The following is a 25,587-nucleotide window of genomic DNA, read 5'->3' as shown; positions in this document are numbered from 1 at the left end:
CTGTGTGACACCAACCTCTACAGAGCACAAGCACTGTGGACATTTAGTCAAAAGAAATGCGAAGCACTGAAGCCCCACCAGAAGCTAGAAAGAATTAAAGAGGAAGCTCAGGAGGTGCAAGAGGTGTTGCTGTGAGCAATATGTTTTTTGCCTGTTAACTCCCATCTTCCAAGGCTCATACTATCTGCAAGGAGGCAGCATTTGTGAAATGATACAAATGCCAAATCAGCCCCAAGAATGTCCGCAGACCAGAAAGGATGAGCAATGCTACAAGAACGGTCCCCAAGCTATTCCATTGTTAGTGCAGGCTAGCCAAATAGGTGTCCTGAAACAGTGTCTGCAGCTGGGAGGGCCACCCTAAACAAGAATGTCTGTGTCTCCACAGTCAGAGATGCTTCAGGGACCCTGGCTGCTCTAAGGCACCAAAAAGCCTTGAAAGTGGTAAAAATAAAAATACCGAAAATAACCAAAAAACAGAGCAGAAAAAAAAATGACAACTTCAACGTATAGAAGGGTGAATTGAAGAACAAAGAGCAGCGTCAGAGATAGAGCAAAAAAATTTAGATGCCTCCTACACGAGAATTGAGGCAGCCATTCAGAAATGGTGCGCGCCCACTGTGACAAACCCAGCACCAGCTCTAGTTTTGCCCCTGGTTAGATCCGGTGCAGAAGAGCTGACCAGGTTGATTCTGGCGGACAACTTGAGGCTGACCCCTCTTGCCCCTATATTCAGAATAATAGTGGTATGGGATAGAGGCAGGCAGACTGTCAACAGCAGCCATCAGGCTATAGGGCAGTTAGAGAAGCTACAAGGAATTTAGCTGCACCCAGTAAACCCAGGCAGAGAAAGGCTGCTTTGGAACCAAAGCCCATCCCCCTCTACAGGCTGAAGGGGACTGGTTCTGAGCTGCTTAAGAGCAGACTGATGCAAGGAGGAGAAGGAGGAGGAGGAGCGAGTGACCAGGGTGAGTCACTCCCACAGCCCAAGGCAGGGCAGGAGCCGTGGAGCCAAGCAGCAGAGCCAACAGTTTCAGATTGGCCTATGCAGGAGGTGGAAGAAATCTTCCCTACCTCAGACTTCCAGATCGCTGACTGTGTGGAAGGAATAGAGGTACAAGCTACTGGCCCTATGATAGAGAGCCAGACAGAATGCATGGACATTGAATGAAAGGAAGTGAGTAACTGTGAAGCAATTAGTGTTTTGTTTTGTTTTTTCTTTCTTCTTGTGCTTTCTTTCTGTGCAAGAAAAGCCTGAAGAATTTGCTATGTTTGTGCTTTATTATGATTTTTGGTTTAAGTACAATACTTACCTGAATACTGATTACTGGATTTACTTAAAGCCAAGTTTGAGCAAAAGAACCTAAAGGTTGAATATTTAAGTTTATTTTTGAACTGTTAAAATCCTGCTGTGGCTCCGTTCCTGGGAAGCTAATTAGCTTATCTCCCTCAGCTGTTTGTTTTTGCCTTCCATGAGGTAGCTAAAGAAATGCTGGGCTGTTTGCAAAGCTGTGCTGAGCAAGGCTGTGCTGTGGCTTACTGCCTAATGAGGTATCTAATATTGTTTGTAACAAGGGTTTGTTCTGAACGTTGCCTGACTGCTGAAAGACAGCTGTTTCATACCTCTAACAAATATTGCTGGGAGAGAATTTAACTTGTGTTTGAACACCATTATAAAGTGCATTTCTGAATCAGAGTACAAGATCTCAAGCAAAACCACCTGTATGGGATTTCTATTTTGGTATTTCTTTATTTTTGCAATGGACTTTGTTTTGAATGAAATGCTACAGTGACTTTGTTTTATGTTGTACTTTTTTGACCACTGGGGTCAGAATAAACACCTTATTTTTTGCCTTGGAGCATTTTGTCTGAGTGGTGGTGTTTTATGAGGTCATACTTACCTTTCTCTCCCCAGCCTAGGCAGTCGCCTAGTGCCAACCAAAAAGTCCTGAAGATACCCCTGGTTAAAGGGGACACGCCAGAATCTCAGTGTTTGTCACATGATAGCTCTGTGCTGAGGAGTGTTGGCGACACCACGCAGCAGCGTGCTTGTGCGCCGCTGGCCCCAATGTGCTGGTAATCAGCAAGCAGCTGCCCTGCGAAGCACCAGCGATCGGCACAATTAGGGAGTGTCACAGGCCCAGGCATTAGCGCGCTTGGGCACCACGGGCCCCGACAAGCAGCAGGCAGCCGATCACCAACCTCCAAAATTTAAAGGTACCGCCGGGTGGAAGGGGGGTGGTATATTCTCTTCATAAGACGCACCCTTATTTCCACCCACTTTTTGGGAGGAAAAAGGTGCGTCTTATGGAACGAAAAATATGGTATTTAAAAGTCTCTATCATATCTCCCCTCTCCTGCCTTTCCTCCAAAGTATACAGATTGAGATCTTTAAGTCTGCCCCATACATCTTATGATGAAGACCACAAACCATTTTTGTAGCCTTCCTCTGGATGACTCCATCCTTTTTATATCATTTTGAAGGTGTGGCCTCCAGAATTGTACATAATATTCTAAATGAGGTTTCACCTAAGTCTTATGCAGGGACATCAATACCTCCTTTTTCCTACTGGCCATACCTCTCTCTATGCAACCTAGCATCCTTCTAGCTTTTGCCATCACCTTTTCAAACTGTTTGGCCACCTTAAGATCATCACATACAATCATGTGCTGGGATCTTCAAGCTGCCTGTCAGACCAAAGCCCAACCAAGATCTTAACCCCCATGGATTCACACACAAGCGGGAGGAGAAATTTATGCATCTGGCACCCGTTAAGCCCTGCTGGCCGAAATTGGGGCTAAACAGCCTTCACTCAAGCTCCTAATAAATCAGGATGCAAGCTAGCTTCAAGAGGAACGGACCCCGAGCTCCACAAAATCCACTACAGGCTGGTTGGACAGGAACCCTAAGGAATGACTGCCTTGCCAGTTGCAGGCAACTGACCCAGAGTCTGCGTCTTCTCCCAGGCAGAGCTGTCCCATGGACACCATGGACCTCTCCAACACCTAAAAGCCTCTAACCTAGATGAAAAACCCCAAAATAAAAAAGAATATCAAAGCAGATCAGTATCACAATCTCTTAACTCGCTTCCAGAAGGAAAAAAAATGAAGGGGGCTCTACAGCCGTGGAGAAGGAGGTGGAGCTCAAGAATGTCATTTTCATCCTGCAATCAACTCGCAAGTAAAGGAATATTGTTAGGACTCGTATGTCCTTTGCACCAGAATATGTGATTAATTTTGTTCATCAAGACCAAGAGTTTTGGCACAGGAATAAGCTATAGAAAATGAATCATCTTGATGAACCAAAAAAAAATATATATATCGCATAACTCAAAACTGAAAAAAATAAAAAAAAAAGAGTTTTGGAAATGTGCTCTTCAATTGCATTATCCTGTGCATTATCCTTTAGATTTCAATACAGGTATCAAGAAGGGGGAGATCCTCTCATTTTATCTCAAACACCCACCACACTCTGCTAAGGCGGTGGACTTTAACTCCCCCGGTTGTTTTGATCTACTTCAAGTAATCTTGCTTCCTCAGTTGTGCTCTCTCAATAGCAATTTAGATCTAAAAATTGAGCAGCGAGACAAGAACTTCCACCTGCGAGTTAAGTGCTGCCTAGAATTTTAACACAATGGACTTTTTTTTTAAAGAACAAATCATCTGCTTGCAACATCCAATTTATCCTGTACCTTGATGTCTTATTCGTCTACGATGAATTTCTGGGGATTCAGTTTTATCCACATCATCATTTTCAGAAGTCCACTGTTGACTCTGTACAGTTCTCTCTGCTGGGCTTGCAGTGGATGGGCGTAAATCACACTGATCCTAAAATGCAAAGTTACCAAAAGAGAAAGTGTGATTAAATCAGAAAACTAAGAGCATCGTTGTGGAAACCTACCTCTTCTATAAATTGATTGTTCTGACAACAGTAAAGTTATTTCCTTGCAGCCATGAATTTGGTTTATCATGTAATACTCTGATGCCTGTTCATATGGAAATCTGATCCCTAGCAGTAGCAGAACAAGACTACCACTTGGAGCACCATTTTGGAGGTAGCATTGGCAAGACAGGAGTGACGGGATTGCTCCTGCCCTTCGACCATCAGGTACACAGCCTATAGGCTTTTGATGATTTGGGGTTGGGGTGAGGAACACCACTATGGTCCTTTTAAGCTCTGGCCTGTAAGAATCAGCCTGTGGCTTTGAGGCCCCAAGCTCCCAGGCTGCTGGAACACTTCTTGCAAGATGGCTACAAGCAGAATTCTTTTACCATGGAAACAGCAACCTGCGAAAACTCAGAGGTTGCCAGTACCCATAGTAAATCAAGTTGCAGTAAAAGCACACCTTTTATTGTGAACTGAAAAGGTATGACGGGATATAAATAAAGCTATTATTATTATTATTATTATTAATAACAACATCCCCCTAAAAACTGAAATGTGTGCACACTGAATTATAGCACCTACAGGCACAATAAGCATTTCTTGATAGGAAAACTACAATTTGGATTTAGCTCACAACTTTCCAGTAATACAGCATCGGAGGGGGGGGTGCAGTTCTGTGTGTTGCCATATGGTTCAATGTGCAGCTAAGGAGGTGAAATAACCTGGAAAAATGAATTTGACTAACCTATGAAAATTCTCTCGTCACAAAGCTAGAGAGGATGCAAGGTCCTCCCTGCCTATATGGTGAAGGCTAACTAATACTAAATAGAACTTACAGACACAATAATTTAATTCAAATACAAATAAGCCAAGAAAATTTCAAAAATTAATAAACCAAGCTTATTAGTAGAATTAATAACTTTTAGCAAACGTCTATTATTTTTGGGTCTTGGAACTTCAGAGGTGACACTCATAGGACCAAAAGAGGCTTTGAGTGGGCTTCCACCTTGTCTCTTCACTAGTTCCGTTCACATTTCCCTCCCCGATGCAACTAAGAACATAAGAATAGCCTTACTGGGTCCATCATGCCCATTAGCCCGTTCTCACGGTGGCCAATCCAGGTCACTAGTACCTAGCCAAAACCCAAGGCTAAGTCCTTCTGAATTATTGCTTTAAAGTATTAAACTGATAAGGTTCTGCAAGCAAGAGGTTAAACATGCATTATAATATAAAATTTTCCTAAGTTTTAAAAGCTCTGAATGCACTTTTATGCACTTACAAGCACTTTAAAGAAAAAAAAATATATAAACGGAACTAGTGAACAGACACGGTAGAAGGCTAAATAAGGTCAGAATTTAAAACATACAAATAACATCCTTAAGGGAAGATTAGGTTCTTATATAGGACAATGCCACACAATATCTAGGGACAAAAGAAGAGATGAGCTGCATTCAGATAGCATCATTCATGTGCAACTCATACCTGATGATGGTACAGGATTTCTTCCTCAAGCTGAATGCCACAGAACTCACACGGAATGATGATACTCCCTTCTGGCTCTAAGGCAGGTGGCTTGTCTAATAAAGATGCTAATTCTCTACTCATGAATCCAGGACTAGACATCTGTTCCAATAAAGTTGGAAAGTGCTGAGCACGTTCCTGAGGTTGACCAGGGGAGGAGCTTCTTTTACTGAATGCTGCCAAGACACTGTCAGGGTTACAGCCAGTCTGTTGGGACAAGATTAGAAAACATGCATCATCTTCACTATATCCAATGCCTCTGGCAACCTTTTTGAGGCTCAGGAAGGCCGACTAAGAAGTTTATATAAATAGTTCCTTCAGGTTTGGCTAACACCTGCTCAAAAAGAGATTAGACACAGCAAAAGGCAGGTTAACAATCCGAAACATAAAAACATGATGTTAGATAAGGAGAAATTAGGTTCTTACCTGCTAATTTACTTTCTTTTAGCTTCTCCAGACCAGTAGAGGTTAACTTTACGAATGGGTATATATCTAATCATGACCAGCAGGTGGAGACTGAAAACAAAACTTTGGGACAGTATATACTATCCTCCCTTCTCTATTTCCCTCAGTCTGCCGAATAGCCAAGCAGAACCAAGAACTGGAAAACAGGAAGAAAACAATACTCCGAACAGGAGTAACAAATAACATACCCAAATGCTGTTGGAAAATGCAGAGGAGAAATACCCGAAGGAAAATGTCCCCACAGCTCGCCAGCTAAGCCAGCCGAGCCACAGCCGCTGTTCTTTAATTCTCCCCGGCCCTAGAAAAATACTAGAACCCGCAGCAAAAAACAAAAACTGCCCGCGAAAACAGCCCCAACAACAACAACAACAACAGACAGGGTGGGGACCTCTACTGGTCTGGAGAAGCTAAAAGAAAGTAAATTAGCAGGTAAGAACCTAATTTCTCCTTCTTTAGCACTCTCCAGACCAGTAGAGGTTAACTTTACGAATGGGACGTACCAAAGCAGTCCCTCTCACGGGCGGGACCCCCGAAGGGCCGATACCAGAACACGCTCACCGAACACCGCGTCCCGACGCGCCTGAACATCTACCCGATAATGTCTAACAAAAGAATACAAGGAGGACCAAACCGCAGCCTTACAAATATCCACCGGAGGCACGAGCGACGACTCAGCCCAAGAAGCCGCCTGACCCCGAGTGGAATGAGCCTTGAGAAACTCCGGAACAGGCTGCTGTTTCAGAAGATAAGCGGAAGCAATCGTCTCCTTGATCCAGCGCGCAATAGTAGCCTTAGAAGCGCCAGCTCCCCGACAAGGACCAGCCAGGAGGACAAAGAGATGATCGGACTTCCGGAATTCCTGGGTCCGCTGCACATCAGAGCGAAGGACCCGACCGACATCCAACTTGCGCAGCTGCCGTTGCTCAGAAGAGCCCTCCCGACCACCCAAGACCGGGAGAACCACCGATTGATTGACATGAAAAGGAGAAACAACCTTCGGCAGAAAGGAAGGAACAGGCCGCAAGACGACCCGCTCCCTAGACAACTCCAAGAAGGGAGCCCTACAAGAGAAAGCCTGCAGCTCAGAAATACGCCTAGCAGAAGTAATGGCCACCAAAAAGACCGCCTTCAAAGTAAGGTCCTTCAAAGAACAGTCGTCCAAGGGCTCGAAAGGCGGGCGCACCAAAACAGAGAGAACCAGATTAAGATCCCAAGAGGGAACCGAGGGCCGTAGGGGAGGCCTAAGCAACTTGGCCGCCCGCAGAAACCGAATCACATCAGGAAGAGCCGATAAACGCTGACCTGACACCAACCCTCGAAAGGTCGACAGGGCCGCAAGATTAACCCGGAGAGAAGACCAAGCCAGGCCTCTATCCAGGCCATCCTGCAAGAACTCTAGAATGTTAGGCAGAGAAGCGCGAAAAGAGGTCACTTCCCGCGCCCGACACCATTCCTCAAAGAGACGCCAAACCCGCACATAAGCCCGAGAGGTAGAAAGCCTCCGGGACCCCAACAGTGTAGCGATCACCTTGTCTGAATATCCCTTCTTGCTAAGGCGACCCCTTTCAAGAGCCACGCCGTAAGACAGAAGAGAGACGGGTCGAACAAGGGAATGGGACCCTGCATCAGAAGGTCGTCCGAGAGAGGCAGAGGAAGAGGAACCGCCACCAGGTGCCTCACCAGATCCGCATACCACGGACGTCGAGGCCAATCCGGAGCCACCAGCACCACCAAACCCGGATGGTGAACAATGCGAAGAAGCACTCTGCCCACCAGCGGCCAAGGAGGGAACACATACAACAGCCCCTCCGTTGGCCACGGCTGGACCAGAGTATCCAGACCCTCGGCCAGCCCTTCCCTGCGACGACTGAAGAAGCGGGGCACTTTGGCGTTGCCACTCGTGGCCATCAGGTCCATCAGGGGCTGCCCCCAATCTTGCACTAGCAACCGAAACGCTCCGGCGCCGAGAAACCACTCTCCTGGATCCAGGAAGTGACGACTGAGGAAGTCTGCCTGAACATTTTCTACCCCGGCTATATGAGAAGCCGAGAGGTCCAGAAGATGGGACTCCGCCCAAACCATGAGCCGAGCCGCCTCCTGCGCCACAGGAGTGCTCTTGGTGCCCCCCTGACGATTGACATAAGCCACCGCCGTGGCATTGTCCGACAGGACTCTGACCGACTTGCCCAGCAAAAGGGAGTGGAAAGCTAACAGCGCCAGCCTGACCGCTCTGGTCTCCAACTCGTTGATCGACCAGGAGGCCTCCTCCGCGGACCAGGTGCCCCGAGCTGAGTGGCCCATAAACTGAGCCCCCCAACCGAGGAGACTCGCATCCGTAAGGAGCACCGTCCACTGCGGGAGATCCAGACCCACCCCCTGAACCAGGTGAGGGGTCCGGAGCCACCAGCGCAGACTGCAGCGCGCCAAGCCTCGCAGGGGAACCGGAACATCCAAATCTTGCCTCCGGGGAGACCACCTCCGGAGCAGAGCATACTGAAGAGGACGCAAGTGGGCCCGCGCCCACCTCACCACGTCCAGGGACGCCGCCATTGACCCCAGGACTTGGAGGAAATCTCGCGCCCGAGGACCCCGGGACGCCAAAAGCAGGCGAATCTGAGATTGCAATTTGCTCACCCGGGCCTCTGGAAGGAAGACCTTCCCCAAGGAGATGTCGAACATAACCCCAAGGCACTCCAGACGCTGAGCCGGGACCAACCGACTCTTGGAAAGGTTGACCACCCAGCCCAGCGACCGGAGAAACTCCACCACCCGAGCCGTAACCCGGGAGCTCTCCTGCAACGACTTTGCCCGAATCAACCAGTCGTCCAGGTAGGGGTGAACCAGGATGCCCACCGACCGCAAGGCTGCCGCGACGACCACCATTACCGTGGTGAACGTCCGAGGAGCCGTGGCCAGACCAAAGGGAAGCGCACAGAACTGAAAGTGCCGCCCCAAGATCGCAAAGCGAAGGAAGTGCTGATGAGAGGCCCGAATTGGAACCTGCAAGTAGGCCTCCGTCAGATCGAGAGACGTAAGAAACTCCCCCGGCTGAACCGCCAGAATGACCGACCGCAGCGTTTCCATGCGGAAAGACGGAATCTTGAGAGCTCTGTTGACCCCTTTCAAATCCAGGATGGGCCGAAAGGTCCCCTCCTTTATGGCCACCACAAAGTAAATGGAGTACCTGCCGGTGCCCCACTCCGTAGGGGACACCGGCACCACTGCCTCGAGATCTAGCAAACGCTGAAGGGTCTGACGAAAAGCCTGCGTCTTCCATGGAGTCTGACATGGAGAAGCGAGGAAAAGGTCCGGCAGAGAGCGGGTAAACTCCAGAGCGTAACCGTCCCGCACCACCTCAAAGACCCACTGATCGGACGCGATCTCGGCCCATTTGGGGAAAAATTTGCGCAGCCGGGCCCCCACCGGAACCAAAGGGGGCGCCGGCAAGGAGTCATTGCGCAGGACGGGAAGCGGGGGAACCGGCGGAGGGATTCCCTGCCCCCCGACGGGCCCCCCGAAAGGGCTGCATGCGCTGGAAGAACCGACCCCGGGAAAAACCCTGAGCCGGGAAAGAAGCAGCCCCACGCCCCGGGCGATACTTGCGAAATTCCCGCAAACGCCCCCGGGCAGCCCCACACCTAGACGCAGGGCGGGCACGGTCCTCAGGCAGACGGGGCACCTTCGAGTCCGTCAGAGTCTGAATCAACTCATCTAATTCCTCTCCAAACAAAAAGACCCCCTAAAGGGAACTTTAGTAAACTTAGCTTTGGACGCAGAATCCGCCGCCCAAGCGCGCAGCCACAAAATACGCCGCGCGGCCATGCCATAGACTTAGCCGAAATCCGCACCAAGTCATAAAGAGCATCTGAGAGGAACGAGGCAGCCATCGCAATCTTCGCTACCTCCTGATCCACTAGAGACCAGTCATCAGACTCCCGATCCAGGACACGCTCAGCCCACCGAAACACGGCGCGAGCGACTAGCTCCCCACAAACAGCCGCCTGGACCCCAAAGGCAGAGACATCAAAATCATACTTAAGAAGAGTCTCTAACGCACGCGCCTCCGAGACCCTAAGAGCAGAACCGTCCATAACAGGCACGGTATGCCGCTTAGGAAGTGCCGAGACCACCGCGTTCCCCATTGGCGAAATTAAGGTAGCCCTACCTCCCTCCGGGACGGGATACCCAAGAGCCAAGGCGCACACCAAACGAAACTGCGCCCATAGGCCACTGCGCCAACACAAAATCCCGCAAATCCTGACGCACAGGAAAAGAGCGGGAACCAGGACAGACCCCCTGAAGCAGAGGGGCCCCCATACGCGGGGTCTCCGGCGGCGCCACTGCAAAAATGCAGCACCAAGGAGACCTGCTACACAGGTCTAAAAGCTCATCCCTCTGAATAAAAAAGCGCACCACGGACGCATCTGCTCTGGAAGACGGGAAACCCGCCGCCCCGCTGCCAACAGGCGTCCCCTCTAGAGGATCCTGGAAGCCCGCCAAAGCAGCCAGGTCCTCAACCAGGCCAACACGCTCCTCCGCCCACCAATTCGCAATCCAAGCCCCCCCGCGGGCGCTTGGATGAGGGAGGAGGAAGAGGGGACGCCAAACGAAAAGAGGGAGGCAAAGCCATAGGGGGCGCGGAGGGAAACCCCCCCCCGAAACCCCCCAGGCGCACGTGGGACCCCCAAAAGTCCGCACAAAGAAAGAAAATAAATTGGGGGCAAAAAACCCCTGGGGGTCCCCAGGGACTCCCTGCCCCAGCAGGGGTCCATGCTGAAACCTGCCCCTGTGTTCGCCATACAGGGGGAAGGTCACCTGAGGTTGCAGACAAAATGGAGGGGCCAGACAAAGAAAATGGCGAAGTTCCCGCCAAAAATGCTCCCTCCATGGCCTGTAGCGGCTGAGAAGACTGAACAGTCCCAGCCGCTAAGACAGGCAAGTCGGCATCAGCTGTCAAAAAATCAGCTGAGAGGGAATCCTTCGGGGAATCCCTCCGTGGGCGGTTGTGGAAGACCGGGCTTCCCCACTGCTCCAAGCCGACTCGCGAGGCACCATCGGCGGGGAGCTCTGGGCGCCTGCAGCCGCTGCCGACGGAGCTCCACCACCTCACCGACCCAAACCGCCGAGTTCAGGCCGGCCGCGAGTGCCTCGCGGCTGGACTAAAATTGTGGCCTACTCCCCCGGAGAAGGGCACAATTGCTCCAGACGCGACCTAGCTATAAAAAAGTGCTGGTTACATGAAAAAATACAGTAAAATACAGTTTTCTTAAAGGGAAACAACCCTTCAGACCAGCACTACCTCAGGATTTTTTATTTTTATTTATTTTTTTTTTTTTACAGAACAGACTCCACAGGCTCTCGAAGCAATATGCCTTGCTTGACTTAGGGGGCAAGGCTTACTGCTGAGGCTCCTCTAAAAAAATGTGGGGAGGTGGAGGAAGTGGAGGGAGGGACCCCGCTCGTGACCCGCCGGGTTTGACACCCCCGAGGTCGGACGAACCCCCAAACAGGGCCCGACCAAGCTCCGTCCGGCCAAAAACAGGGACAATAAACCCCTAAACAAATTCCAACAGCCCTACCAAGAGAGATGGGTACAGATCACTCAACACCTGCTGGAGACTGAAAGAAGACTGAGGGAAATAGAGAAGGGAGGATAGTATATACTGTCCCAAAGTTTTGTTTTCAGTCTCCACCTGCTGGTCATGATTAGATATATACCCATTCGTAAAGTTAACCTCTACTGGTCTGGAGAGTGCTAAAGAAAGGCCAAATAGCCTATTCAGTCTACCCATCCACAATAACCATTATCTCTTCCTCTCTCTAAGAGATCCCATGTGCCTATCTCAGGCTTTCTTGAATTCAGATGCAGTCCTGTCTCCATCACCTCTTCCAGGAGACTGTTCCACGCATCTACCACCCTTTCTGTAAAAAAAAAGTTATTACCTCTTACCTCTTAACTTCATCCTATGCCCTCTCATTCCAGAGCTTCCTTTCAATTGAAAGGCTCGACTCATGCGCATTTACCATATTTCCGCTTATATAGGCCACAGCCTATATAAGGGTTTTGCAAGCTGGCCCATTGGGTGCAGCTTGCATATCTGGGGCGGCCTATACAGCATTTAAAAACCTGTTGACCCCCCTTCAAGATGGGCCGAAAAGTACCCTCTTTCTTGGGCACCACGAAATAAGAACATAAGAAGTTGCCTCCGCTGAGGCAGACCAGACGTCCATCTCGCCCAGCGGTCCACTCCCGCCGCAGCCCATCAGGCCTATTGCCTGATCAGTGATCCCTGACTATTCCTATAACTTGCCTCTCACTCCTATCCCTAATACCGGCCGGTGCCCCACTCCGATGGGAGGCATGGGCACTACCGCTTTGAAATTTTTTTTTTTTTTTAATTCTTTATTCATTTTTGCATCTTACAAGTGTATCAATAAATTGACAATCATTTGTATTTCTGTCATATTAACAATAATATATAACATTAAACCCCTTCCCACCCAACCCTCCCAAAATATATGTAATTAAATATATCCTATTAAATATTCTTTCTACTGATCCAAACAGTTAATAAAATTCAAAATTCCCTCCCTCCCTCCCATCCCTTCACTTATATTGTACTTATAAAGGAAAAATGGTATCTATTCATTACAATATTTTGTCAATGGCCCCTATATCTCTTTAAATTTTTTATAATTCCCTTTTTGTATGACTATTGTTCTCTCCATCTTATAAATGTGACACAATGAGTCATAATCAATAAAAGTTTATTATTGTTTGATGAAATTTGGCTCTTTGTTCTCATTGACATTCCATATAGGATCGTGTCATATGACAAAGCCACTGGATTCTCTAATAAACAATTTATTTGTGTCCAGATTGATTTCCAAAAGGTCAAGATAAGGGGACACTAATATAACAAATGATTACAATGCCAGCATCTATTAGACTTAGAGCTATTTAACTTCTGTAATCTAACTGTGGTCTAAAATGCTCTATGTAAAAGGAAAAACCAAGTTTGTCTCATAGATGCGGACATTGTACATCTCATTCTCCAAGACCAAATTCGTGGCCATTGAGACACAGTAGCTTAATCTCAATGCTCCAAATGTCCCTAAGTCCAGTTTTAGGTTTTTTATTTACAAATCCATTTATACCACTGTGCGGCCTGGTGTCCCAAGAAGTCCACCTGAAAGCATAAAAATTCTAAACTATATTGCGTATTAAGATTTTTCTATTCAGGGAACCCTGTCTGAATGGCCTGCTTCAGTTGCAACCATTTAAAGCTTTGTGATTTATTAAGACCATATTTATGTTGCAGCTGTGAAAAATCAAGCAGCTTATCATTTGAAATAACATCACCTAAATTCCGTATACCTGCTATCATCCAATGCTTCCAGATGACCTTAAATCCGCCAATTTGAATCTTGGAGTTTAACCATATAGTTTGATTTGTCGATTTATAGATTGGAATTGATGTTAAATTACTAATATATCTTAGAGTTTTCCATGTATCCATAAATATTCTGTTTTCTTTATACAACCAGAATCTCAACAACTTTAAATCTAATCTCAAAACATTTCTTTTCAGAGATGCTTTTGAGATAAGAACATAAGAAGTTGCCTCCGCTGAGGCAGACCAGAGGTCCATCTCGCCCAGCGGTCCGCTCCCACGGCGGCCCATCAGGCCCATTGCCTGAGCAGTCACCCATCAGTCAAGAATATGCTGCCTGCTTGTCCTGGGATAATTCTTTCTTTCTCTCTCTCTCTTCTTAACCTATTTCTGTATTTCTTTTTGTCTTTCTTTTTCCTCGGCTGTCCACCCCACCCCTTGCCTGCTCCCCCTGTCCATTCTCCCTTCCTTTTACCTCCCCTGTGTCCACCACCACCCCTTCACTGCTCCCCTTATCCAGCAGCAGCCCTTCTCCCTTTGTTTTAACTCCCCCCTGTCCAGCAGCACCTCTTTCCTGCTCCCAGTGTCCAGCAGTAGGCCTCCCTTCCTTTTTCTGCCCCCATCCATCAGTACCTCTTCCCCTGTCCAGCAGTACCTCTTTTCTGCCCCCCCTGTCCATCAGCACCTCTTTCCCTGTCCAGCAGTACCTCTTTTCTGCTCCCCCTGTCCAGCAGTAGGTCTCCCTTCCTTTTTCTGCCCCCCCTGTCCATCAGCACCTCTTCCCCTGTCCAGCAGCACCTCTTTTCTGCTCCTCCTGTCCAGCAGTAGGCCTCCCTTCCTTTTTTTGCCCCCCCCTGTCCAGCAGCACCTCTTTTCTACTCCCCCTATCCAGCAGTAGGCCTCTATTCCTTTTTCTGCACCCCCTCCATCAGCACCTCTTCCTCTGTCCAGCGTGCTCTTTTCTGCTCTGCCTGTCCAGCAGTAGGCCTCCGTTCCTTTTATTGCCCCCCCTCCATCAGCACCTCTTCCCATGACCAGCAGCAACCTTTACCTCCGTTCTTTTTTGTCTACCCTCCACCGACATCCGCCTCAAGCTGCCGCAGCCTGCAGGCACTGACAGCCTCTGCGGCCTGCTCCCACTCCCTCCTCGCCGTCGCGCGCCGTTCCCCCCCCCCCCCACTGAAATTGGAGCAGGCATGTGCCTTATGTCTCTGCCGATATGAGTGATAGGGGACAGAGTGGCATCACATCAGCCCCTTGCACCAGGGCTTCTGCCTATTTGGTCCCTGGTCAGAGGTCTGGACACTCCTTTCCTTACCTCAATATTCCTTTTGACAAAGAGGGTGAGGTGAGGAAGAAAAACTCAAATGCGAATGCCTTGTCCTGCATAAGTCACCCAAGTACTGATGTCAAGCAGCTGAGAAATGCCTCTCACAGAGCAGGCAATCTGATAGGCACTTACAGGGCTCAGACAGCAGGTCACCCAATGCACACACCCTGATGGAGCCCAGCAGGGACAGAAAAGGCAGATCACTGAATGCAGACATCTCTGATAGGGATCCATACGCTCAGACAGCAGATTAGAGTGCAGATACCCTGAGAGAACCCAGCAGGGATAGACAACAGATCAGAGCGCCAACATGCCAATAACCTACTCTGGGGGACCTAAGAGTGAGACACCCCAATAGGAACCTCAGAGATCAGATGCAATATTACAGAATGCAGGCTTTCCACTCCCCAAGAGAACCCAGCAGGGACAGGGAACGATCAGAGTGCATCCGATCAGCTGCTGGCTGCGATCCCCAGCCCGATTTCAAAGTTCATTTTTTAGATCAAAGCCGACGCCGCGGCTCCTCTCTCGATCTCCGCCTGCTGTGGTTCAAGAGAGTAGCCGCCGACGCCATGGCTTTGAGCTTAAAAATGAACTTTGACAGGTAATTTCAAGTGTTCAAGCCCGATGTGTGGTAAGCGCGCATGCGCACTCTTGTGGTCACATCCCAACAGATCAAGACGCAGGGAACACGGGATAAGAGTGCGCATGCGCGCTTAGCATTTTATTATTATAGATTAATGTGCAAATTGGAATAAAGATCGTTTGTCCCAAGGTTGACGTGATCTATCTCACTTCCCACTTGTTTTTTTTTTTGTTCAATTTTACATGGGGTTTCTGTTCCTTCTTTTTGAACAAAAACTTTATACCTGATGTAAAATAAGATCCTCTTCTGGGAAAAGCTCTTCACAGAACTCACAAGGCAGCATAATGTTTTCAGCTGCATAAAAGAAAGCAAACAAGTGAACTTGTTATGATAAAAATGAACAAAATTCAATCTGCAGAAAGCAAAAGTAGCTTTTTCAGGTTTGCAAAAACAAATGTACCGTATTTTTCGCTCCATAAGATGCACCTGACCATAAGACACATCCTAGATTTAGAGGAGGAAAACAAGAAAAAAAAAAACATTCTGAACCAAATTCACCCTGCCAGGATCTGCACCCAACCCCACACTCATTGCCAGGCTCTGAACTCTGTCCCCCCTCTGGTGGTCTAGTGGTAGGCTGGGATAGGGCGGGCAGGGACAGGGCACATATGTCAAGGCAGATGACTTTTTAAAATATGCAATGTCACCTCAGTAACAATTATGGAAAAATTGACAAATATAGGGCAAAATAAAGACAGTAGATATAAATTCTCCAAACTGACACATTTTGATCACTAAATTGAAAATAAAATCATTTTTCCTACCTTTGTTGTCTGTTTCTTTTTTTCTTTCTTTCCTCAGGCCCAACAATTGTCCCTTCTTCCCTCCCTCCTATGTTCCCCTCACTGCCTTTATCATCTTCCACCCCCCTCAAATCAGGCCCAACAATTGTCCCTTCCTCCCTTCCTCCTATGTTCCCCTCACTGCCTTCCAGCCTTTGTTCTCCCCCCCCCCACCAACTCAGGCCCAACAATTGTCCCTTCTTCCCTCCATCCTGCAGCAGCGGCTGGCCCGGACCTTCTGTCCGATGTCAGAATTGATGCCAGGGGTAAGGCTTCTGGGCCGGTGGCATGCAATCACTGCACCCGCCTGCCCCTTCCCTTCCTCTACTTGCAGCGAGCGTCCCTTCTTCTACTTGCAGCGTGCCACCAGTAGCTGCAGCGGCAGCAGTGGGCGAGGGGCGGGCACCAATCTAAATAAGGTAATGGGCAGGGGGTTTGGGTATTTGCTCCATAGGATGCACCCTTTTTTCCATCCACTTTTGGGGGGGGAGTGCATCTTATGATGCGAAAAATATGGTAATTCAGAACAACTACTTACAGGTCCCACTGTCTAGGTTTGCATCAATAAAGTATACAATGCTTGCAAGCCCTTCTTCACAAAAAAACTATACAGCAACATGCTCTAACCTTTATGTCCTACACATTGCAATTTCTTAAAAAAAAAAAAAAAAAAGGAAAGCAGCTGCTTTAGAAACCATTGCATATATCAGTGTGATTTCCTGTCTTTTTAAACACTATAAAAAATTAAATTAGCAGAAAATGTAATGTGAAACTGAATTCACCAGGTTGGTTTCAAAACTAGATCCAACAAAGCCTTAAAAAGCAGCTTTCTAGAAATCAATGCACATGTACAGAAACTTAATTGAAAGGTCTCCCTTTGCATCTCTTCCTAAAGTTGCCCCCAGCCAAGTCATAAGTTGTGCGATACATCCAACAGGGGAGAAGTGGGATCTTATCAATGTTATGGATTACAGACCTTCAGTTTGCGGTCCTACAAAATAAGTTTAAAAAACAGATACTCTCTTTCAATGATTTATCAAGTCAATTTTTTTAAACTAACACCTAGCAAATTTTTATACTTTCTGCTCCTTTCAAATTCCAACTTTCTACATGTCTTTTTTTCAGTGAGAAGAAACTGCTGCTGGTAGGGATCAAGATGGCTGCTGACTGATCTAGCTGAACGTCACAAGTTGGCAAGCTTACTATTTTTTGCGTATTTGCTGGATTTAAATTTACTCTGAGATGCCGAAACGGAGAGGAAGGAGCACAGCTGGGGCCTCGCAGAGCTCCGGAGCACCCGGAATGGGCAATATTGACGAGCTTATCCGCCGCATGCAAAGCACCCTTTAGCAGTTGGAGGTTGTCCCGCTAGAGATGCCCCGAACAGGTGGAATGGAGGCGATCTCTCTGGGACTAGAAATCACACTAAGCCCCGACATGAGGGCTCCGCCCCCACACCCTCAAGTTACCAGCTCCCCGCAGGCGGGGGAGCTCTCCGAAGAGGGAGCATGTCCTGCTCTGGAGGCCGGTAGTAATCATGAAGGGAGCATGGAGTCAGACTCTCTACATTCACAAGAGAGTCTGTATGGAGGGACTGATGAGTCAACTTCTGGAGGGGACGGACAGACTCAGGAGAGTATTCAACAAGGAGAATCAACAGCTGTAGAATAATTTGCAGCCCATTTTCCTCAGCTTCAAAATCCCCGAGAGGTAACATTAGATTCTATCTGGGACCTGATTGTTAACATTCCAAAATTAATAAAGCCTCAATTTATTCAAATAGAGGAGAAAATAAAAGGTCAAGCTAAGGATATTCAGAATTTTAAAACAGAAATGTTAGAAACTAAAAAAGCAATTGTCAGCATTAACCAAGAGTTATCCAAGACCAAACAGCTTCATGAAACATTAAAGATAACACCAATCTTAGGAGAAAGCACGAGTCTTTGGAAAATTTTTCCTGCAGTAACAATTTAAGATTGGTGAACCTCCCTAAGGTCTTAATGATCACTCTTCGGGAGATGCTGAAAAAAATATATGTTGGAAATTTTGGGACTCACTGAGGAAGTAATACCACCATTTACACAGGTCTACTATCTCCCTAATAAACAGCAGCAAGAGGTTGTGCAGGAAACTTTGGATGTGTCTACTTTATTGGAATGCTCAAATAGTGAATGGGCAGTCCCTGCAACTTTATTACTAACAGTGGCTTTGGCCCCAGACAAAAATTGGCTACTGAGACTTTTCTTCAAAAATAAACAAAAATCCTTTTTAGGAATGATAATACAAATGTATCCAGATCTTGCCAGAGAAACCCAGAGACTTCGTAAAGAATTTCTATTATTAAAACCAGGAGTGTTAGCCTTAGGGGCAATCTTTTATTTATGTCACCCATGCAAATGTATAGTCATTATTCATCACAGAAGTGTTTTCTTGGAACCTTTTCAGCCGACAGCTTTCCTGTCGTTGTCACAAATGGAGAAAGAAAGAAAAAAAAAAGATCTAGCCCTAGATAGGAAGTATTTTTAGGGAACCCTGTGCTCAGTCTAAATTAGCCGTAGCATTCTTCTATGATATATCTTTTCCATTATTAAATCCGCTCTTGTTCCATCTTGATCCGTTGTGGAGGACTTGAGTTTAAAATTTAAGTAAACTTTATGTTGTAGATTCAACTCTGATTAATATGGTTATGTATGTATTATTAAGTTTATATTCCTGATTTGATTAATTGGTTATGTACTTCTGACGTAAATTTTACTTTCTGTACAAGTTTATACTTGATAAATAATTATAAAATGATAAATAAATAATAAAAAAAGGAAAAAAAATAAAAAGAAACTGCTGCTTTGCAAATGCCTGTGTATATTCCTTATTTATACCAGCTATTCTTTGCAGACATGCAGGAACATACAGCCAAACATGGTGATGTTGTCTTATACATCTGTGTGCCAGAGTTCTCCCTCTAGCTCAAAGAAGTTTTAAGAGGCTCCCTTGAGCATAACTGTGTGTTCCAGTTCTAGATAGGATTCTCCCTCCTCAGTTTCCATTCCTTTCCATAGAATAAAGATTAACATTAAGAATAAATTAACTGACTAATAAGACAGAAGGCTGTAAAAGGGGAAAATATATACACATAGTACCAGAGAAGACGGACAACCTTGTGAGATCCTCTCCTCTGGCACTTCCCTACATGGCTATGACCACCTTTCATGTATTCCAATGGGCCAGTCTGGGCACCACTGGGAGGGTATGGCTACATCAATACCTCCAACAACCAAGGAGATTGACCCAATGTAGCCACAGAAAAACGAACAATCCAATACAAAAAAACGCTTTGGAAACTGATGTTCCTGATGTCGACTTTAGGCTAGATTCACTAAACCCACCGATGGTGTTTGAAATCGTGTACCGACCTAATTCACTATCCTCGTGGCCGATCAACTGCCAATCCGCTTATGTAATTGAGGGGAATGGCATGCAAAAGTAGGAAGGCAGCAATTCGCTAACAATTTCAGGAACACCTACTGGGCTGGCCGATCCAAAAAGAAGCAACTGCAGAGGACCAGTCGCTCACGTCCCTGCCGACTCTCCTATGGGTCCCCTGAAGTAAGCAACCAGCTGAGGCACATCTCCTGATCTCCTGCTCTCTGCCACCCTTCCCCGCAGTGCAAGCCCGTGATTTTAACTCACAGGTTTGTTCCAGAACACGCTGTAGTGCAGCCCCGCTTTAAAACCACAGGCTCACGAGTATAGGCAGGAGTCACGCATTCCATCAAGGATCCTCCACCCGATTTTCCTAAGAAATCAGAGCCACAAACTCATAGGTGCTGTTGAGCAACGGATTACTGGAGAAGCCACGTAAAAAAAAAATTACAAAAAAGCAGAGAGCAAGCGTATGCACAGACCATCTACAGGCAAAGAAGATTGTCTGCATGCTTCAGGATCGCTCTGCAGCGATCTGTGCAGTCACTGTGGGGCGGGTCTCCAATCATAGTCATTTGCACGAGGAGGCTTGGTGGATCGGCCATGGATCGGACAGGTAAGGGGGCTTTAGTGAATCTAACCCGTTACTGGTTGTTCAGCAAGATAATCCACAATGTGATAAATGATGAGGACCCAACATGGTCCGTGTTTCAACCAAAATGTCTTCCTCAGGTGTCCCAAGAGAGCCATTTCAAGAATCTTGTGGATTATATAATCAAATGTCCATGTGCAACCATGACTTCACACAGGGAGTGCTTTGTGAAAATAAATAGAAAGAGCACACATTGTGGATTATCTTGCTGAACAACCAATAAAGTCGACATCGGGAATATCAGTTTCCACAATGTTTTTTGTTTTGGATTGTACACCAATATCTCCACCATCTAACAGGATAAGAGTTTTATATTGCAAGCAGCTGTAGTACAAAGAACCTTCACCACCACCTTGCCCCAGAAATACAGCAGCTTTTGGCACAGCTTATCACAGGGATTATAGTTCCCACCCCCACACTGACAAGTCTGTCCCCATTACCACTGTGGCTAAACAAAGCAAGGCCACACAACTTCCCAAGGCTGCCCAGAAAAAGGCAGGACAAACAAAAGAATTAAACAAACAAGGAAAAACAATGGGGAAGTTGCCAGATGTGCTTATATCACTATATAATCTGAGTAATTAGAGTAATGCTGACAAGGCAAGAAGGGTTCTCACTAGTAAAAGCACATCATATAGCTCAGTGCACATATCTCCCCATAGATATAAGGGCTAAGAAAAAAATTAGAGGTCAATATTTAAAGTTAGTTATCCAGGTAAAAGCAGATGCTACCTGGATAACTAGCGCTCACTGGGTCCGTCCATAACATTCATCAGCATTACGTTTATTCCGATAATCCTACTGAATATCATGTCTGATCCCTTAGTGCTATCTAGATAGTGCCAGGGATTGAGCTAACCCTAAACTACCTAGACTGGTAAAAGAGAATGAAGAAACACTAACAAAACAAAAATCTCTCTATGTCAATAAATTCTATTGAAGCACTCCAACACTAATTCCCAATATGATAAAATAAAATGAAAAATCAAATATAAAATATAAATTAGTGTAAGGAAACTCTGAGTTATTAGCATTAATTACCACTCTTTGGTGGAATAGCCTTAATCGGCAATGTGCTAAGAAGCTTGCCCAGCTTGTATTCAGGGCTTTAAGAGCTTCTACCTAATAACATCCCTGGGCTGTTCTTTTTAAACACATGTGAGAAGTGCCTCTTTAAGAAACAAAACATAAGAGTGAAAAAAAGCAAAAAATACAAAAATAGTTGTTACATATAAAAGTGCTCAATGAAAGTCATTTATCTGTCTCCAGAGACAAGCTGAGGGTTTATATCAGAAATGTTTACTGCAAGGTTATCCCAAGTACTTAAGAAGGAATATTTTCATGCATTATATCCTAACATGGATTTATTATTACGGTCAACGAGACAACAAAAGATGGACAAACAAGTTTGTGTTTTGGGTATATGAATTCAGCCATTCAAATTGTCAATATTATTTATACACATTAGCATGTGTTGGTCCTTCGTTCAAGTTTTCAAACAGGTTCTTGTGTAGCTTATTCCAGAGGTCCTACATCAGAAATAAAATTGTACATACCTATGATGAATATCAGGAGAGTATCAAGATAATCAAGTATCCACTGAAGTAGGACATGTGGAAGATGCTCTTGCTATGCTATGATCCTACAAGGAATTACATGGATTCATCCACAAACAGGACACATTTATAAATTAAGACATTCTGCCTCATGTGATTCTGATTTTGTAGTTTACATAATTTTATGGACTTGTAATTATATCTATATAGATCCCACTACAAGGAGGATAAAATATGCCTAACTGAACATAAGAGTTGTCCGCACACAGCTACCATCATTTCCCCCATGGTTCAACATTTTTTTGCAGACAAATCAAATAGACTATTATTGACCAAGTCCCCATTTTACCCTTAGGGAGAGATACTTGAGCTTGAACAAAGGTGGATACATCGATTGGGTGGTCTGAGTGGGGTTTAAATGAAAACACAGAATGGAATTCCATCCTTTAATGATGATTTTTGCAAGTTCTATTGTGAGAGCTTTAAGTTATTGTTGATTGCAGCAGTTATTTTCATTGCATTTTATTTTTGTAGTTACATCTTTTCATTTCTTGAAGAAATATTTCTTTATAGTTGGGTCTGTTGTCTAAATTTAGCCTCATTGGGCTCAAACATAAGATGAGATTTTTCATTTATTTCTTTAGAAAACTACTCACTGCAAGTAGTAAACAGAAGGCTCTTGATGAAGGAATGAAACAGGGCACCTTGTCGAGCTCAGCCCAAGTCCTAGCAGTGATTGATATCACTCTGGCAGCATCATCAGTTTGATAAAAGTAGCACTTCATGCTATATAATGTCTCCAAAAACAGATAAGTGACTTTCATTGAGCACTTTTATATGTGAAAACAATTTTTGTATTTTTTCACTCTTCTGTTAGGTTTCTTAAAGAAGTATTTTTCATGTGTGTTTAAAAAAAGGAAAGCCCAGGGATGTTATAAGTAGGAAGCTCTTAAAGCCCTGAATATAAACTGGGCAAGGTTCTTAGCACACTGCTGATTAAGGCTATATTATCAAAGAGTGGTTATTAATGCTAATAACCAAGGGTTTCCTTATACTAATTTATATTTTATATTTGATTTTTCATCTTTCATCTTACTTTACCATATTGGGAATTAGAATGCTTCAACAGAATGTATTAATACAGAGAGATTTCTGTTTGTTAAGGATTGAGCTAAGGCAGAGCTCTCCTAATTTGCTGGAATAGTTATCTAGGAACTAGTAATGAATGTCAGTAGCATCCAGATATTCAGTATCAATATCTAAGTATGATCCGGTCCTGAATATCCAGGTATAATTTTTAAAAGACTGTCTATCACGGGTTAAGTTCCTCCCCTTCCTCTAGCTTTTTTCTCACCAATTTATGTGACACTTCAAAACCAACAGCAAGTAGCTTACATTTTGGTTCATCTGAAATAATAGGTGCTGCAGAATCATGTGAGAGAGTATCTGTTTTGGCTGGGCTAAGGTGGTGCTGGGTTGGCTTCAGATCCTTGGAATAGAAGGTCCTCCAGAAGTTGGCTTGACCTGCAGCATCAGCAGCCTTACTGGGATTATGCTCATTCTGCAGGCTTAGTGCCAATAAGTAATCTAAACTTGAATTATCCTCTTTATGGATAGAAGAATCAAAATTTATATTTCTTTCCAACTTCTGTTGTTGATTTTCTAAAAGAAAAGAAAAGAAAATACCAAACATTACTAGGCAAAACCTAGTCAAACTGCAAAAATGCAGCAAGATCATAAAATAGCAATGGATTGACCCACTATGGCCAGCAATCATCAATAAACCAGTAAATACATACCGGTAGATATTATTAAAAACTACCATTATACAAATTTACTTTTTTTTTTTTTTTTGCAACCTATGCAAACACCAAAAAATGGTAAAATGTGCATAGAAGCCCCCCCCCCCTCTTTTTTACAAAAGCGTGGAAGATGTTTTTAGCGCCAGCCAGCATGCTGAATGCTCGGCACTGCTCACAGGAACTCTAAGAGCATCAGAGCAGCACAGAGCATTCAGCATGCGCTGGCCAACACTAAAAACCTCTTTTGTGCTTTTGTAAAGAGGGAGGTTACTTTGCTAACTTAGGTGCCCTTTCACTAAAACGTGTGAAGCAGTTGATGCATAAATTAGTGCGCATTGTTCCAGCATGAGCATCATTAACATACCATGGTGCATGAAGTCAGCATATAGAAATATAACATTAACAGATTTTTGTAATGAATGATAAATTTTTCCCAAGGTAAGATATTTGATTAGAGGGGAAATGGGTGGGTTTTATTTTTTATTATCTTATAATATATGAATATATCAATAGTTTCATTGTAATGGTACTTGTATGTAATACTGTGATGGGAGGGGAGGATTTTCTATTTAATAAGAATAGTTTAAATATTAGGAGTATTACATAATATTCAAAATATTATAGAATACTAGCTGATGCCCCGGCGTTGCACGGGTATTTAATTATAGCAATAACACTGTAAATGGATTCAAATAAAGATACTTTATAGTGGTGAATGAAATTATTTTTTTACAGCTTAATAAAAAGTACAATATTCAAATTATAATGTGAAATATTTGACAAAATGAATACAATACAACTAACGCAAAACGTGATTATAAACAACATTTTTAGTTTCACCTCCAGGAGCAAGAACATATAAATTCTTGGGTGAACCCACCCTTGAGCAAGCAACATAGAGTTGTGGGCCGAGAGACCCCCAGAACATATCACCCCAGGTAGTGAGGGATCTGCATACCAAGTTTCGTTCAAATCGGTCAAGCCGTTTTTGAATTACTGTGAGAATGGCAGCTTTTTACATTTTTTCCATTGACATGAATGGGTGAAATCTGATTTTACTGTTTGTAGCTCCGCCCACGTGTGCAGCTGGGCCACGAGACCCCCAGAACATATCACCCCAGGTAGTGAGGGATCTGCATACCAAGATTCGTTCAAATCGGTCAAGCCGTTTTTGAATTACTGTGAGAATGGCAGCTTTTTACATTTTTTCCATTGACATGAATGGGTGAAATCTGATTTTCTGTTTGTAGCTCCGCCCACGTGTGCAGGTGGGCCGCGAGACCCCCAGAACATATCACCCCAGGTAGTGAGGGATCTGCATACCAAGTTTCGTTCAAATCGGTCAAGCCGTTTTTGCGTGATCGCGGCACATACACACATACATACACACATACATACCTCCGATTTTATATATATAGATGAATTTGTAATGAAATGTTGTACTTAAAGTGTTATATGAGAGTTAATCAAGTGTGTATTTATAAGTTCATATGATTTTATCTATTACACTTGTTGTAATATGCAAAAATGAATAAAGAATTCAAAAACAAAAAACAAGAAATATAATGCTGACATTGCACTCTGGACATAGTAATGTAATCAAAGGATTCTGGGATATTAAACAAATCTGACCCTGAAAATGTTAGTGCAGATAGACTGAATGGGCAGGAGTCATTCAGTCTAAGAAAAGACCTTAGAATGTCACTAAGAGACTCCTAAAAGACTAGAATTTGAGATTAACAAAGAACCATTTGAATAGTACTGGGAGTATCCTGAAAGCCCTAGAATTTCAACAGATGTGATAAGGACAGGTGCTTAAGTAATTCAGACACAGAATGGCTCCAGCTATCACTATCAGAGCCACTGTTTCAAACAGATACCTAATTTGAACAAAGATAGATACTGGAAGATACTATTTTTAAAACAAACTCAAGTCTACAAAGATAAGCGGCAGCACTTTGATCTCTTGCTTATTCTTTTTTCTTGTTTCCCCCTCCTCCTACCTCTCCTAGCACCTCAGCTCCTCCTATAATCTACCTTTCTGATATCAAATCTGTTTCAGGAGGTAAAGTCCTTCCAGATTAAATGATACACCACATGATGTTTTATTTGGCATTTATCTCCAAAACTATTTTT

The 25,587-nt window shown here is 44.9% G+C and overlaps 1 protein-coding gene across 3 annotated transcripts in view; it reads right to left on the bottom strand.

Annotated features, from left to right (window-relative positions):
* The window catches only part of TRAFD1 (TRAF-type zinc finger domain containing 1), an 85,423-nt gene that overhangs the window by 37,790 nt on the left and 22,046 nt on the right, over positions 1 to 25,587 (bottom strand). For all 3 annotated transcript variants that reach the window (XM_033955599.1, XM_033955598.1, XM_033955600.1), the window contains exons 6-9: positions 23,045 to 23,311; positions 15,463 to 15,533; positions 5,366 to 5,611; positions 3,690 to 3,825 (exon numbers count right to left, since the gene is read on the bottom strand). In XM_033955599.1, coding sequence (XP_033811490.1) covers positions 3,690 to 3,825; positions 5,366 to 5,611; positions 15,463 to 15,533; positions 23,045 to 23,311 — 720 coding nt within the window. The remainder of the gene's footprint in view (positions 1 to 3,689; positions 3,826 to 5,365; positions 5,612 to 15,462; positions 15,534 to 23,044; positions 23,312 to 25,587) is intronic.

The sequence above is a fragment of the Geotrypetes seraphini genome, chromosome 8 (genome assembly GCF_902459505.1).
Source record: "Geotrypetes seraphini chromosome 8, aGeoSer1.1, whole genome shotgun sequence".
NCBI lineage: Eukaryota > Metazoa > Chordata > Amphibia > Gymnophiona > Dermophiidae > Geotrypetes > Geotrypetes seraphini.
This window is presented reverse-complemented; position numbering and strand designations above follow the sequence as displayed.